A 15,996-nucleotide genomic window follows, 5' to 3' on the forward strand; every position below is an offset into this window, starting at 1 on the left:
ACCTAAATTTATTTCCTTTTTTTCCCTCTTAGGGTTTAGACAGAGCCATACAATATCTAAGCATTTGGTCGAATGACAGTGCTGGATTAATACACTACTTTATATGCTGAGTTTCTCTAATTTGTTTCCCAGAAAAGGGTGGAGTGGAGATGGCTTCTGGACACTGCATGTCCCACTCAGTGCTTGGCCCAGAGCTCACTGTAGGGACAACACTGCTAACTGCCTTCCTCCTTTTCAGAAGAGTTAGAATAGAAACAGCCCTTGCCTTTACAACAGAAAAGAAAAACTAGAGAAAGGAGACAAAGGGAGGAACCAAATTTACAGATACCATTATTTTTCTATGTGTGAGATGGAAAAGTACTACAAAACTATGAACATAAAACTCAGACTAACTAGACAGACAAAACACGCTAAACCATGAGCTTTTAAATAACTCTGCAGTATATTATTAGACATAACAAATACAGTAAAGATGGCCACCCTGGTGCAGTGCAGGGGAATGATGTGGGCGATTTGTACTCCAGAGTCTGGTAGAGAGGGCATTACTCTGAGCATCACCCAAGCAAGGCGTGGCAAGAATGCTGCCTTCTGGCTACTGTGTAGTTTTCTGAATAGGAGGCAAGAAATTACCTTTACAGTTAAGAGTATTGTCAGGACACCTGAGGCAATTGGCTAGAATTAGTTACTTGTGCCACTGAAGTAGCTCATGGCCTTTAGTAGTGCTTCTAACATTTATGGTACAGATTCCAGATCCAGCTTAGCACATGAAGTTGGACGAGCCCTCATATGGAGAGTTCAGTATTTGGCCCTATTACCCAGTCACTTGTTAAGACTCTGTGACATCCTTGGGAAACAAAAAGGTATATTTGTTCTTATATGCCTCAGAGCTCTTCATGATACATGAGTGCTCAATTAATATTTGTATATAGTATCCAGAATATCTGTAGTCCTAGACCAGTAGAGGGCCTTTGAGGCCTCATATGGAGAGTTCATTATAATGTAGCAACTTTCTAGTTTGGGACGGACATCTCCCAAGATACTGTTTTTCCTTAGGGTCTGATGTGACCTAAAAGAGAAGGATGCATTTGAGAGATGAGTAGAAAGGAGAAATGTAGCAGTGTGTGGTATAGACTCCTCTAGATTTGCATATTTATTTTTTGAGACAGGCCTTACTATGCAAGCCTGGCCAGCCTGGAACTCCTATGCAGACGAAGCTGGCCTTGAATTCACAGAGGGCCATCTGCTTCTGCCTCCCAGTGCTGGGATTAAAGGCATATGTCACTAAGCCTGGCCTTGTATGTTGTATTCTAATTAACATACACCATTCATGTATGTCAGGGACAGGTTGACATTCTAATACAGTGAGTAGCGATCTGTGTTGAGAACATCAGCATTCTCAGACGTTTTAAAGAGTTAATTTTTGTGAGCCTTAGTTACCTTAGTGTGGTATAGAACATTGCAAACTGTTCCTCTTACCCAGCTGCACCTCTGTGTCTGTTAACCATCCTCTCTCCATTCCTTCTCACTCACACCCTACTCAGCCTTCGGTAACTACTATAAGATTAACGTTTAAAACATTTACCATGAGTATTTGTGTGTTTTATTTCACTTAACATAATGTCTTCTAGTTCTAGTCCATGTTGTAGTAGATGACAAATGCCATCATGTTTGTGGCTGATATCCCGCTGTATGAGTATGCATGTATTTATGCACACATATTTTTTCAGCCATAGCCGTTCATCTATCATTGGATACCTACACTGAGCCCATATCTTGGCAATTCTTAATAGTTCTTCAGTGAGCGTGTACAAGCTAGCATCTCTTTGATATTGTTTCATCTCATTTGGATGTGTACACGTGGGTGGGGATTGTTAGGCTATGTGGTAGCTTTATTTTTAGTTTTTGGAGGAAGCTCTTTATACTGTTTTATATGATGCCTGTACTAATTTAAATTGTAATCAATAATAAATGCAGAGGATTTTCAAAAGAAGTCAGTCATACATGGCCACTTTTACTATTTCATTTACACAAAATGCCAGGCATAGGCAAATTCACAGCATCAGGAAGAGGATCAGTAGTTATAGAGGCTGGAGGAGAGTAGAAAGGACTGTGAGTGGGGGGGATCTCTTTTTTAATCTTTATTCTTTACATTTCTTATATGTATGGACATTTTGCCTCCGTGTGTGTATGTTTGTGCACCATATGATAGCCTGGTTCTTGAGAAGGTCAGAAGAGGGCATTCGATCCTCTGGAATTAGGGTTATGAATGGTTGTGAACCATCATGTGGGTGTCAGGAACTGAACCTGGCTCTTCTTGTAAGACAAGTGCTCTGACTGCTAAGTATGTCTCCAGCTCTGGGTGTGGGAGTTCTTCTGAGAAGACGGATGAATTCTGAGCTTACACAGTGGTCTGTTTTGTACCACTGTGAAAAGATGAAAACCATCAAACTGTGTACTTAGTAAAGGTTAATATTTTGGTATGTAAATCTCATTCCAAAATTGCTACAAAAATATTTAAAATGTAGGCTAGAAATATGGCTCCATGGTAAAATATTTGCTGTGTATATGTGATGGAGAGCCTGGGCTATCTCCAGCACTGATAAAATAATTTTAAAAAACAATATAACTACTTAAATAGCATTATTACTTAGAACATCCAGACTTGTTTTAAATTGGCAATGGTATTAAAAATACTAATGGTGGTTATATAGCTATGTGTTTTTAGGCCCCCATGATTACTGTGCTGTTAGTGTTACTATATAAACTATTCTATAACCAGTAATGCCATGTCGTTTCTTTTGTTAAGGATTTGTATAAGTCCTTGAAAATACTGTCTGCAGAACTGGTGCCTTGGCATAGCTTAAAGAAACTGGATGAAAAGGAAGGTGTCAAAGTAGGAGATCTGTTGTTTATGGTGGATACCATGTTGGAAGAAGTTGAAAACCAGAAAGAGGTAACGTTTGATACTTATATAATTGTTCTCATTTTCAAGGCTTATGTTAACATTTAATATTATTTCAAATTGTAAACTACCCTTTCACCTTCTTTATATAGACCAGCAGCACGCCCAACTCTCAAACTTTGCAAGCTATTGTTTCTCACTTCCAAAAGCTATTTGATGTGCAATCTTTAAATGGAGTCTATCCCCGGATGAATGAAGTGTACACCAGGCTTGGAGAAATGAACAACGCTGTAAGGAACCTTCAGGAGCTCTTAGAATTAGGTGATGACCCTTTGTCATTTGGGGAATCAAGTCAAGAATTATTCTGAATAAATTAACAAGTTTGGGGCTTGGTTTGGGTTTTGGGTCGTTTAGGGTTTAGGGTTATTCTGGGATTTGGCTGTTTTGGGTGGTTTGGGGGCTTGGGGTTGGGTTTGGGTTGGATTTGTTGTGTTTGGTGACAATGTTGCCTTGCTCTCACTGTAGCCAAAGCTGGCCTTCAACTCCTGGTCTTTGTCTTTCACCTTCCAAGTGCTCAGATTGCTTGTGGGTACCACCAGAACTCACAAAACTCCTATTAATTACACACAAAGACATACAACTCCAAAAAACAAAACCAGGGGGAGGGATTTAGCTTAGTTGGAAGATGCTTGCCTAGCATGCATGAACTCTAGGTTTGATTCTCAGTACTGAATAAACAGGGTGTGGTGGTGCACATATAGAATCCAAGGTGGTGAACATCCTCAGGAGATGGAGGCAGGAGGATTAGAAGTTCAAGGTCACGGGCTGTAGAGCTGCCTCACTGGTTATGAGCCCTTGCTGGGAACTTGTAAGGACTGGAGTTCATGTCCCAGCACCCATATAACAATGCAGACATGCCTAAATCTCCATAACTCCAGCTCCAAGGACTCCAGCACTCTTTTCTGGTTTCCATGTGTGCAAACACATTTGTGTGCACATGTATACATGTGCACACTCATACACACTTGCAAATAAATCCTTTTTTTAAAGTTCAGTTCAGGATCATTTTTTGATACATAACAACTAGTGTAGGCCAGCCTAGGAATCATGAGACGCTGCTAAAACAAACCCTCCCTGGCTGGGAGATGGTTAAGCGGGTAAGAACACACTCTCTGCAGTCATGCGTACCAGAAGTAGCATCCCAAGCTGGCTAGCTCACAAGTGTCTGTTACCTCGCTCTGTGGAGAATGGAAACACTATTATTGAGCCTAGCCAAGAAAATGTGGACTCCAGGCTCAAGGAGATAGTGTACCTTAAAGAAATGGCGAAGGGTGGTAGAGGGCAAACTAATAGAAATCTTAATCCCTCTGCCACAAAAATAAAGTGAGTACAACTGAACCAGGGGGTGATTTTGGAAATTCTTTAAAAATATATCTTATGCTTTCATTTCTCTTTTGCAGACAGTTCGTCGTCATTGTGTGTGGTGGTCAGCACAGTTGGGAAGCTGTGTGAGATAATTAACAAGGATGTGAGTGAGCAGGTTAAGCAAGTGTTAGGACCTGAGGACCTACAAAGGTATTTGTTAGAAACGCATCCAGAGTAAAGGCTCCACGCTCTCCCAGCCCCTGACTGTCCATGTTGGCAGTGACAGGGCCCAGGGGTCCTTGAACTCTATGTAGATCAGTGTGGCCCTGAACCAAAAAAGAGCTGCCTGCCTCTGCCTCCAGAGTGCTGCCACCAAAGATGTGTCACATGTACTCAAGATAAAAACTGTTGGGGTTGTAAGCTCACATAGGGCTGTTGGGAAGTCTAGCAGAACTCACCCTTGGGGCAAGTTATATATGGTGAAATTAAAATCTTTATAACCAATTCTTGAGTTGGATTATAACATATAATTTATTTCTAGGACACTACCAAAACTAATAATTACTAGTCATATTTTTTTGTTTAGAAGAGAAATATTAAGGATTTTTAAAAGACTATGTACCACCAATGTAAAAACTGATATTTTAAAAAGTATATTATGGGAATATGTTTGTGTGTGTATGTGTGTGTATGTATTGTGTTTATATATATAAACATATAAGACATATATGTATATATAAACACACACACATGTATCATCTATATATTCTGCATGTTTTCCAGTAAGAACCCTTATATAATCTGGCAGTTGAGTTTTTCATACGGTCTCTCAGGCCTCTCCGCTCCTTCCATTGTTTTACTGACCACTGGTACTTACTGTTCAGTTGCATATTGGGTAAAGAAGCCTATTTCTAGCAAATGTTCTAAAGGCGGTGCTTTTTTGTAAACTGTGTATGTTTTAAACAGTATTATCAAGAAATTGGAAGAGCATGAGGAATTTTTTCCAGCGTTTCAAGCTTTTGCTAATGATCTTCTTGAAATCTTAGGTGAGATGTCTGTTGATGGTGGCTGACTCTTTCTTGGAAGGTGTTGGTGGATTTGAAGGGGAATTTCTTAGAAATTAGGTTCATGTCTTACTTTAGGTGTTTGGAAAGTAATAACTGCTTTGCAGGAAGACTTGGTTAGGATTAATTTACAGAATAGAAAAACAGCCTATAAAGAAATAAAAGCTATCTTTTTCTTTTCTTATGTGTCTGGGTATTTGCCTGCATGTATGAATGGAGGCCAGAAGAGATGGTCTGATGCTCTGGAACTAGACTTATAGTCAGCTAGCTACTGTTGGTGCTGGGAACGGGCGGGCCCCAGGCCCTCTTATAAGAGCAGCAGGTGCTGAGTCATCTCTTCAGCCCTCTGGGACTATCTTGTTTTGGTAACTTCTCATGAGAAATGGCATTATTTTGTGAGACTCTGGGTTCTATCATTGTTTATTAAAACATGACCAAGCAAAATAAGCTAGAAAAATGTAGAGCCCGCTGCTTGGAACCTTCCAAGGGATGCTGTCTGGCTAAGGGAAAGTACTTGCTTCCTCTGAGAACAAGAGCTTTAGAGAGTGAAGTCTGATACCTTAGGAGAAAAATCAATCTCCGAAAGAACCTGAACTGCTATGTCCGGAAGTCCATACAGGATAGGCTGTGTCCCTGAGGCTTGTTCTGAGGTGTCACACACCTCTCACTGGACAAATCTCCCCAAAGAAGGCTGAGAACACTCTACTATGAGACTAAAAGAGCCAGGAAGGAGCACTGTCTGTGGAGACCTGCAAAAGAGATGCATGTTTTCAGTGTATAATGAGACCCATGCTGGGACCCATGTTGGCTTGCCCATGTAGCTGTACAGAGATTTAAAGAGAGACAAAGGTATCATAAACACAGCCAACTGGATGTGTTACTAAGCCTGTGTCTGGTAAGATACATGCCAGTCAACGGGGGCGCTGCAGATTCCCTGTGAATCCCCTGTGGGAGGCAGTGGTAGTCTGCAGCCAACCTGGGAGAGAACCCTGTGCACAAGAGCACGCAGCTACTGCTGCCCCTGTGTGTGAAGGCGGCTTCTGTGGAGAGCGTCTCCCGTCTCCCGTCTATGAGCTTTGCACTGGAAGCGCCGCTCCCTTTCTAATTCCTCCTTTTTCTGTTACAGAGATTGATGACTTGGATGCCATCGTACCTGCAGTAAAAAAATTAAAGATCCTTTCATACTGAAAACAAATCAGGTCAACTTCACTGTGTAAACTGCATTCTTAACATTCTAAGCATTTGTAAAGGTCTGATCCTGAAACAAGGCTCTACACAGATCAGCTCTCAGAATTCGTCCTCTCACCCCTGGGTCTGCTCAACCCATATAATTTTTATTTTTGATTATTTAATAAAATGTAGCTGTTAAGTTATTAAAATAGTGAGTTAACTTTAGATTCCTTAATCGTTTCCTAAGCAATGCTTGAGTGCTGTAAAATGTAAGGAAGAGATTGTGGGTAACAAAAGAGACTCATGGAGACATTGCAAAGCAGAAAGTGGCAGTTAACTTCAAGGTTTAATGACCCTTTGGTCAGAGAAAAAAGAATGCCAGTTGCTTTCTAAGCCCAACCGATAGGAAGCCTCTGTTCTCCAGGCAAGGCTTAGTGGGCATCTTCTATTCAGAAAGACTTAGAGCCATTGCCCTGTCAGAGCAAGAAGAAAAGGTTTCATCTTTGTATTAAGATAGGAAGTGAGTCATGGAGTGAAATAGATGATCACGTAGAAGTGTTTCTGTGTCTTTATTTGCAATACTATGTAATGTACTTTTATAAAGAAATAAGATCACAAATAAAGTTTTCCTAAAGAGTTTCCAAACGTAAGTGTTTTTAGTGACTTATTTGTCTCGCTAACAATAGAGTCGTGTTCTCTCCCTGGACTGACTCCTTGGGCGTTATCCTTCCTGCAGTCACTGAACAGTCCTGTTCTTACTGCGCTCTCCTTGATCTCTAGTCTCAGTACTCACTCTGACCCTTTACTTCACTTCCTCATGCTGTGGTGAACCCAACCATGGAATTATTTTCATTGCTATTTCACAACTGTAGCTTTGCTGCTGTTATGAATTGTAATGTAAATATCTGTGTTTCTGATAATCTTAGGTGACCCCTGTGAAAGGGTTGTTCAAGACCCCAAAGGGGTTGTGACCCATAGATTGAGAAACTGCTATAACTAACCCATAATCTGTAGAATGTTTTGATGAAGTTGTTTTTAAAAACATTTGGTTATTTATTCTGAATTGATTGAATTACTCTCAAGAAAATTTTGTGAGGATTAGAAGTCTTTCTAAAACTTTGTATATGATTTAATTTTATTATTTTTAAGTGTGTGTGTCTGTATCTCTCTCTCTCTCTCTCTCTCTCTCTCTCTCTCTGTGTGTGTGTGTGTGTGTGTGTGCATGCACATCATGTGTGATTGTAGGTACCCATGGAGTCCAGAAAAGGGTGCTGGATCCCCTGGAGCTGGAGTTACCTGCAGCTGTGACCAACCCAATGTGGGTACTAGGAACTGAACTGAACTCTGGTCCTCTGCCAGAGCACTGGGCACTCATGTAACTCGCTGGCCTAAAGGTTGGAAGTCTTGACAATGTGCAGAGAGAGAGAGAGAGAGAGAGAGAGAGAGAGAGAGAGAGAGAGTGAGTGAGTACAGGCACGTGTTTAAGATGGGTTGTCCCATATTCCAGGTTGGCTTTTGAACTCACTATTGCCAAAGCTAACTTTGAACTCTGCACCACCCTCAAGTGATAATATTAGAGGCATGTGCCCCCACATCTGGCCTTAACAATATTTGAGAAAAAAAGAAATGCAACTAAAAGATTATAATAGGGGTTAGAGAGAAGGCTCAGCAGTTAAGAATGTTCATTCTTGCAGAGCATCCTACTTCAGTGCCTGTGTGAGTTCCCATGTTGGGTGATTCACAACTGCCTGTACCTCCAGCTCTAAGGAGGTCCAATGCCTCCTACCTCAGGCCTCTATAGGCACCTGTACTCACATAATAAAATCTCTTAAAAGATTTTATTAACCTAAATTTTAGCAACAAGTTTTAATCTCATAGGTAACTCTTAGTTTAAGACAGATTTCAAATCCTTTTCCAGAGGACAGGAGTGTTTTAGAGATGCCTCAAAGGCGATTAAAGACTGTCACAATAATAGAAATCCTTTTTAGACTCTTTTTGTTTGTTTGTTTGTTTTTGTTTTTTTCGAAGACAGGGTTTCTCTGTATAGCCCTGGCTGTCCTGGAACTCACTTTGTAGGCCAGGCTGGCCTCGAACTCAGAAATACGCCTGCCTCTGCCTCCCAAGTGCTGGGATTAAAGGTGTGCACCACCACTGCCCAGCTAGTTTTTAGACTCTTGCTGATAGAAGACATGATATGTCTACTTTTATCTAATTTTAGTTGTTTAAAACTATAAAAGTCTTGCAGTTGTTTCTGACTTATATATAGAACTATGTAAATCTAAGCATTTGAAAACACATTTGAAAACAATTTTTGATGTATAATTAATATAATAACTATACATGAAGTGTAAAATTTAACAAGTGCTGGTGCATATCTATGTTTGCAGTGCTGTGTGGTTTGAATTGAGAATGTCCGCCATAGGCTTAGCTATTTGAACACTTGACACTCTCCACCCCTGCCCACATTGGTGTAGCTGGGGAGGCTATGGAGCCTTTGAGAGGTGGAACCTTACTGCAGGAAGTACATCACTAGCAGGCTTGGAGTATTTATAATCATTCTCTCTGCTTGTGTTTGCATTTTATGATATGATCTCACAACAACCTGCTTCCTGCCTCCATGCCTGCTGCTTGCTGCTGGGCTTCTCCACCGTGAGGACTCTGTGTTGGAACCGTAAGCCCAAATAAACTTTCTCTATAGGTTGCCTTGGTTATGGGTTTTTATCACAGCAACAGAATATGCTATATTCCTATGGAGATTTTAGATTTGTTCAGACTTTATGATTTTAAATTAATTTTAATATATTTCATATATTTTAAAAGTTGGTACATTTTGCTATTGTGTTGTTGATACCTATATTCCTGCCATTTTTTGTCTACTTGATTTGTCAGTTTCCAGGAGATACTAAAATCTATATGTTTGCTGAATTTTATTCTATTTATTTTGAGCCCATTTTCTAAGCACATATAAATCTAATTTATGTATTATCTTAATATCCTTCTTTATTGCTACTCATGTTCACTGTCTTGAATGTAATTTTGTTCTTTCATTATAGTATTATTATTATCATCATCATCATTATTATTATTTCAGTTTTGTTTGAGGCAGGACATTACTATGTAGCCCTGGCTGGTTTGCAACTCGTAGAGATCCACCTGCAGCTGTCTCTTGAGAGCTGGGATTAAAGGCGTGCACTACCCTTCCTGACTTTATTTTATTTTTTTTTTTTTTTCGTTTTTGGTTTTTCAAGACAGGGTTTCTCTGTAGCCCTGGCTGTCCTGGAACTCACTTTGTAGACCAGGCTGGCCTCGAACTCAGAAATCCACCTGCCTCTGCTTCCCAAGTGCTGGGATTTAAAGGTGTGTGCCACCATGCCCGGCGGCTTTGTTCATTTTTAAATTACTTTTAAGTTTGTGTTATGTATATGTGTGTGTGCACACACATGTGCCACAACATGCTTGTGGAGGTCAGAGGACAACTCGCTGGAGTCAGTTCTCTCCATCCCCTGTGTGGGCTCTGGGGACTGAACTCAGCCATTAACCAACTGAGCCATCTTGCTGCCTGATTTTATCTTAATAGCAACTATTTATTTTATTGTACTAACTTTTAAAATGTGTGTAAATTATAAATACCAGGTGTAATTAAATGGTTATAAAGTAAACACCCATGTAACAACCAAGCTGTACTCTAGCCCAGGCTTGGCTGTCTCATACTTCCTAAGCTCCCAGAGGTTACTAGCATCCTTTTATGTCAGTCACTTCCTCTGATTTCATGAGCATGCCTGAACCAATATATTTGCCTGTTTTATAAAAAAATATAATTGTAGTCTCCCTTTCGTTCAGTGTTGTGGTTGAGCTATACATCCGTGCATGCTCAGTCTAGGCCCTTTTGTCGTCATTGCCGTGGAGTGTTGTCCCCTTGCTGTGCTGAGGATTGGCTGTCGAGTGCTTTCCAGATTGTGGCTGTGGTGAACTGTGCTGCTGTCGGCATATATCCCTATACACGTGTGCAAGGCTTCTAGCATATGTATCCCAAACCAAAACTGCTAGACCTCAGAGGCAATTGTGTCTGTGTACATAGAAAGCAAACCAGTGTCTGCTCTACACAGCTCCACAATCAGGACTGCATGCATGCTTGCTCATTCTGTCTGCTTGTTCTTGTCAATGTGAAGAGGGGAACCCCCTGAACTGGATGAATCAATGAGATACATGCAGTTTTAAAGGAGAGGTATATATGTTGTTTGCTTTAAAAGCCAATGGTAAGACAAAGGCACACATACTCAGAGAAACGCCTAGTGCTTTTGCCATAAGGGAACTTGCTGTATCCTAGGCCCAGGCCCTTTGCCCTTCAGACTAACCAGCCTCCTCCTCGTTCATGTCATCAGAAAACAAGATTCTGTTTCTGAGTGCTGAGAGGGAGGGAGTGGCTGGGGAGCTTCCTGTGAGTACTGAGTGAGTGGTTTCCATTTTAAAATTCCCTTGAACAAATACTTGAGACAAATCAAGTACTGTACTGTGTGACCCAGCCCTGTTGACTCACCCCGGCCCTCTTCTGAGAAGAGCGAGCAGGGATGCCGGCCATGGAGGAGGGCCTCCTCACACTTCCACAGTTATGATCTGGCTTCTTTTGTGTACTGTGTTGGCCTTGGAGGCTGCAGTGACCCCAGAGCCAGGCTGAAGGACAGCACAAAAGTTCCCAGTGGACATCTGGCCAGGGACTAATTGAAGAAAGGGGCTCTAGAAATCCTGAAGATCAGCAGGAGAGACATCTGGGATGGCTCTCTTCGGACCACTGGTCCCCAGTAACCCAGGACCAAATGTGATGTAGTATGGAACTCTGGGTATCCTGGGAGATTCTCATGCTGTCATCTATCCTACTCTGATGTCACAGACCTTCCCACCATCAGTACACAGTAGGTGATCTTGAGGCCTAACATGGTTTACTACCCCCAAGTCCCCTGCCCCATTAGGGTACAGTCTATTAGGCTTAGCACAGTGCCCAGCATTCTTTTTTTTTTTTTTAATTTTTAATATTTTTATTACATATTTTCCTCAATTACATTTCCAATGCTATCCCAAAAGTCCCCCATAGCGCCCCCCACTTCCCTACCCACCCATTCCCATTCTTTTGGCCCTGGCATTCCCCTATATTGGGGCATATAAAGTTTGCAAGTCCAATGGAGTGCCCAGCATTCTTAAGTGCCTGGTGCGTTTCAAACCTCCAGAGCTTTCCTTGATACCAGCTATTTATCACAGAAGTCACGGCCGCCTTGAGTTCCTCTTACACCTCGATTCATTCACTGACCATTCCAGCACATTCTCTACCATTCATTTCATCTCAGACTTTCTGCCTTTTAGGCAGCTGTCAGTGTCCCTAAGCTGCCCACAAAACCCTGACAAGCTCCGAGGTCCAGGATGAGTTTTACCAGGATGAGCTGTCACTGCCAGCTGCCGATAGGCCTCCTTTAGTTTGGTATTTGGTGCGATAGCGTCAGTCCCCAGCACAGGAAGAGTGTTCATCCTCAGGAACCCCAGCCATGATCAAGAATGAAACCATTTAGTCTTCTAGTGGGCTAGCAAGAGCACCCACTAGCTTATATGGGCATCACCCTGCTGATTAGTCTTCTACTTGATCCAGAGCAACTTCAGCCAACCACACTGAACTCATAGCTTGCTGTCTCTCTGCAGAGTTCAGCAATGCTGCAGGGCTGAAGAGTCCAGCCTAACTAGTCAGTCCATCCCACCAGAAACCGCCTAACTAGTCAGTCCATCCCACCAGAAACCACCTAACTAGTCAGTCCATCCTACCAGAAACCACCTAACTAGTCAGTCCATCCCACCAGAAACCACCTAACTAGTCAGTCCATCCCACCAGAAACCACCTAACTAGTCAGTCCATCCCACCAGAAACCGCCTAACTAGTCAGTCCATCCCACCAGAAACCGCCTAACTAGTCAGTCCATCCCACCAGAAACCACCAACTGAACTATAGACCACCCCAAAAAGAGAATCAGAGGCAGGAGCAGAAAATGGGTGAGTAGCCTTGCCCCGTAGTAAGTTATTGTTCAGAAGTTGGAATATCATGTAGGTCCAGCTGCTCAGGTGCCATGTCCTAGACCCTTGCTGAAAGTCAGAAAAAGCCTTTCAGCTTCATGCATATGCACATACCTAATATGATCACCTGACACCTCTCTGTCCATGCTGACACAATTCCTCATGCTTCCCACATCCCAAGGCCTCTGCCCTTAGCTGCCTGATTTGGTTTTCAGCCTAGCTGGTGTCAAACCAGAACCTAAGATGTCCATGTCTTTACTCCTATGTATCCTTGGATGGAAAGTGGTAACTCTGTTCTCTGAAGCAGTTTCTACTAGACATGTGAAAATAAAATCATGGGAGTTTCAGAAGTACCTCCAACCCTTCATCTTCCCACGGGCTTGAGCAACATGAGGGCAAACATTGCTGGAAGAGCTTCTCAGAAGGAAGGCTTTCAGGGTTCCACGGCAGCTATAAACAGATGGAGTGGAAATTAAAAAAAAAAAAAAAAAAAAAAAAGGTGTTCCCATCCTCCTGGTACTCTACTCAGCGTCATTCTCTTAAGAGATCTCGTCTACTCCTGACTCTTCTGCTGATCATGCCTCTCTCTGATCTGCATTCTCACCTCTGTGAATCTTGGACTGCTTGGAGGCCATGACTTGGTCCTGTGCGGTCTGTATGTACTTACGACCAGAGTGCCATTTGAGGCAGCAAGTCCCATTAGTCCTGAAATGAAAGCTCTAATGTGCCTATTTCTAGAAGGGTGTTTGTACTGGGTGGTTCTGTGTCAACTTGACCCAAGCTAGAGTCAGCAGAGAGGAAGGAGCCTCAGGTGAGGAAATGCCTCCTTGAGATCCAGCTGTAAGGCATTTTCTCAATTAGTGATCAGTGCGGGAGGGCCCAGCTCATTGTGGGTGTTGCCATCCATGGACTGGTGGTCCTGGGGAGCAAACCAGTAAGCGGCAGCCTCCAGCTTCCTGCCCCTTTTGAGTTCCTGTCCTGACTTTCTTCAGTGATGACCAGCAGTATGGAAGTCGAAGCTGAATAAACCCTTTTCCCCTCAGCTGGCTTTTGGCCATGGTGTTTCATCACAGCAGTAGAAACTCTTCTTTTTGTAGTTTTTATGTCACTGATACAAGTTCGGATGTTGAATAGATTTGGTTAACCCTAACATGTCCTGTACTTGAGCCTGAGGCCAGGGGTAATGTAAGCAGATCCCTTGGCTCTGCCTGCCTTCACTTAGAAATTACCTTTGCAATTCTGATTTCATTTCCTAATTGCTCAGAGCTACAATCGACTTTAAAATCTACTTCTACTCAGCAATCTTGCTAAAAAGCATTCTGGTCAATTCACATGACTTACCTTTAGATTATTTTAGATTTTGCATGCATGACGTCCTCTGCATTTGTGTACAAGTTTTCTAGACTCTCTCTCTCTCTCTCTCTCTCTCTCTCTCTATATATATATATATATATATGTATATATTCAAAATGAAAGCGTCCAGTTTTAAGAGGAAGGTGCTGTGTGACATCACGTGACTACATACTGTGCAGCTTGGGCAATACTGATTATTTGGCTAACGATGTGAATGGAGAATTCTCAGTGATTTTTTTGAGGTAGGAACATTAACTATAAAAGTGGTTGGTTTTAGACACTCTTGCTTCTTTTTTTTGCCACACAACATGGGCTGCGTTGTGGGGTTGAGTAGAGGCAGTCTCTTCTTAACATGTTCGCTACCATTCATATAAACAGAGTTGAATGTGTTCTTGGGTATATCCTTTTCGTTGCATTGTCTTTTAAGTGGTCCTCTTTGAAGCAATGTGCACTGCTGTGCTTTATTTCAAACTGTTAGTTGCTAGTCTAGATATTTCAGTATGCTTTTTTGTGTTATGAATGAGGTCTTTTGACCATCCTCTTTGTATTTTGTATTGTTTTTCTTTATACCCCTATCTCCTCATTGGGAAATGGTTCATTTTTCTTTATAATATCTTCTCCACTACTGACTTGAAAGTTTCATACTTCAGTTGTCTTTTTTTGTTGATTTTGCTGATCATCATAAAATTCTGAATATATACTTTGTCACCCAGTAGGCAGAAGCCACACTGTTTCTTGTAAGTAAACATGAAAGATTAATATAGGAATTTCTAACTAATAAAAGGTGGTTGGCCACTAAAAGGGAAGTGGCGAAGAAGACTCTTACAGGTCCTTGCTGTAACTTGAGGAAACGTATACTACCTCCAAGAGCTAAGGGGCAGCAGGCAAGAAATGAGCTTAGAAACATAGCTAAGCACCTGTGCTGTGCTGAATCGGACCTCAGGTGCTGGTACAGGAATCCTCAGTCCACTTAGCTGAGCAACTTAAGATGGTGGACTGCTGCTAACACAGAAGGCCAGGGCTGTGCTGGCAGAGCCTGAGAGTGTAAGTTACTATGAACTGCCCATAAACCATTCGGCTAAAGAAACTGCTCATCAGAAGAAAAGCTGTCATCTTTCTCCTCGCAGTAGCCCTCCATTGTCCTCTGTTGTCAAAGCCCGCATCGATCCTACTTCAGAGATGTGATCTGCAGCTTAAGGTACAAGTAACTGGCCTTCCTCGTGTTGAGAGCTCATGCTCTCAGGTTCTGCTACCACAGCCATGGCCCTCTAGGTCATGCCATATATCCATGTAGATGTGTGTTTTTAAGATGCATTTCTGATTGTATACATGGGGGCAGGTGTGTGCGTCTGTGCGTGCAGGCGCTCGTGGAGATCATCTATAGCAGTGGCTCTCAACCTTCCTCACGCTGTGACCCTTTACTACAGTTCCCCCAACCACAAAATTATGTTTGTTGCTACTTCATACTTGTAATTTTGCTATGAATTGTAATGCAAATATCTGAGTTCTGGTGGTTTTAAGTGACCCCTGTGAAACTTTGAGGCTCGTTGGACCTCAAAGGGGGTCGAGACCCACTGATTGAGAACTGCTGCTCTAGAGCTGATAGGTGGTTGCAAATCACTCATCATGGGCTCTGACTGCTGAACCATCTCTGCAGCCCTAGTTTTATATTTTTGGTTCTTTTGTTTTCCTTTTTGAGACAAGATTTCTCTGTGTAGCCCTGTCTATCCCAGAACTTGCTTTGTAGACTAGTCTGTCTTTAAACTCAAGAGATCTGTCAGCGTCTGTCTCCCAAGTTCTGGGATTAAAAGTGTATGCCATCATGCCTGGCTATATTGAAGTTTTATTGTTTCTGGTTTGTTTTTTTTTTCCCATGAAGACTTGAATACTTTTAAGATGTCAGCCCAATTTTCTTGTTTTTCTTCTTGCTGATACCTCCCTAAGTGTCATAAGTGTGAGCTTTGTGCTTGGCTATCAAGGCTCTACAGGGTTCCAGGTTCAAGACCAGTTTTGTAGTTTGGGTGTATTATTACACCAGCTTGACTATGTATACTGTCAGACTCTACACTCCAATAGCAGAGAGTTGCTGTT

At 42.0% G+C, this 15,996-nt stretch overlaps 1 protein-coding gene across 6 annotated transcripts in view; it reads left to right on the top strand.

Annotated features, from left to right (window-relative positions):
• Cep70 (centrosomal protein 70) overlaps positions 1–7,312 on the top strand; it is a 56,518-nt gene extending 49,206 nt beyond the window's left edge. For 4 of the 6 annotated variants that reach the window (XM_085827938.1, XM_021172782.3, XM_085827937.1 and 1 more), the window contains exons 14-18: positions 2,807–2,953; positions 3,055–3,223; positions 4,363–4,477; positions 5,234–5,313; positions 6,458–7,311. In XM_085827938.1, coding sequence (XP_085684064.1) covers positions 2,807–2,953; positions 3,055–3,223; positions 4,363–4,477; positions 5,234–5,313; positions 6,458–6,519 — 573 coding nt within the window. In that variant the 3' untranslated portion in view covers positions 6,520–7,311. Of the gene's footprint in view, positions 1–2,806; positions 2,954–3,054; positions 3,224–4,362; positions 4,478–5,233; positions 5,314–6,457 lie in introns of all 6 variants that reach the window. The other 2 variants (XM_021172784.3, XM_029481713.2) reach the window with 1 other exon arrangement.
• Positions 7,313–15,996: the final 8,684 nt, after the last annotated feature.

The sequence above is a fragment of the Mus caroli genome, unplaced genomic scaffold (assembly GCF_978045245.1).
Source record: "Mus caroli unplaced genomic scaffold, Mus_caroli_1 scaffold_11, whole genome shotgun sequence".
In the NCBI taxonomy this organism is placed as follows: Eukaryota; Metazoa; Chordata; class Mammalia; order Rodentia; family Muridae; genus Mus; species Mus caroli.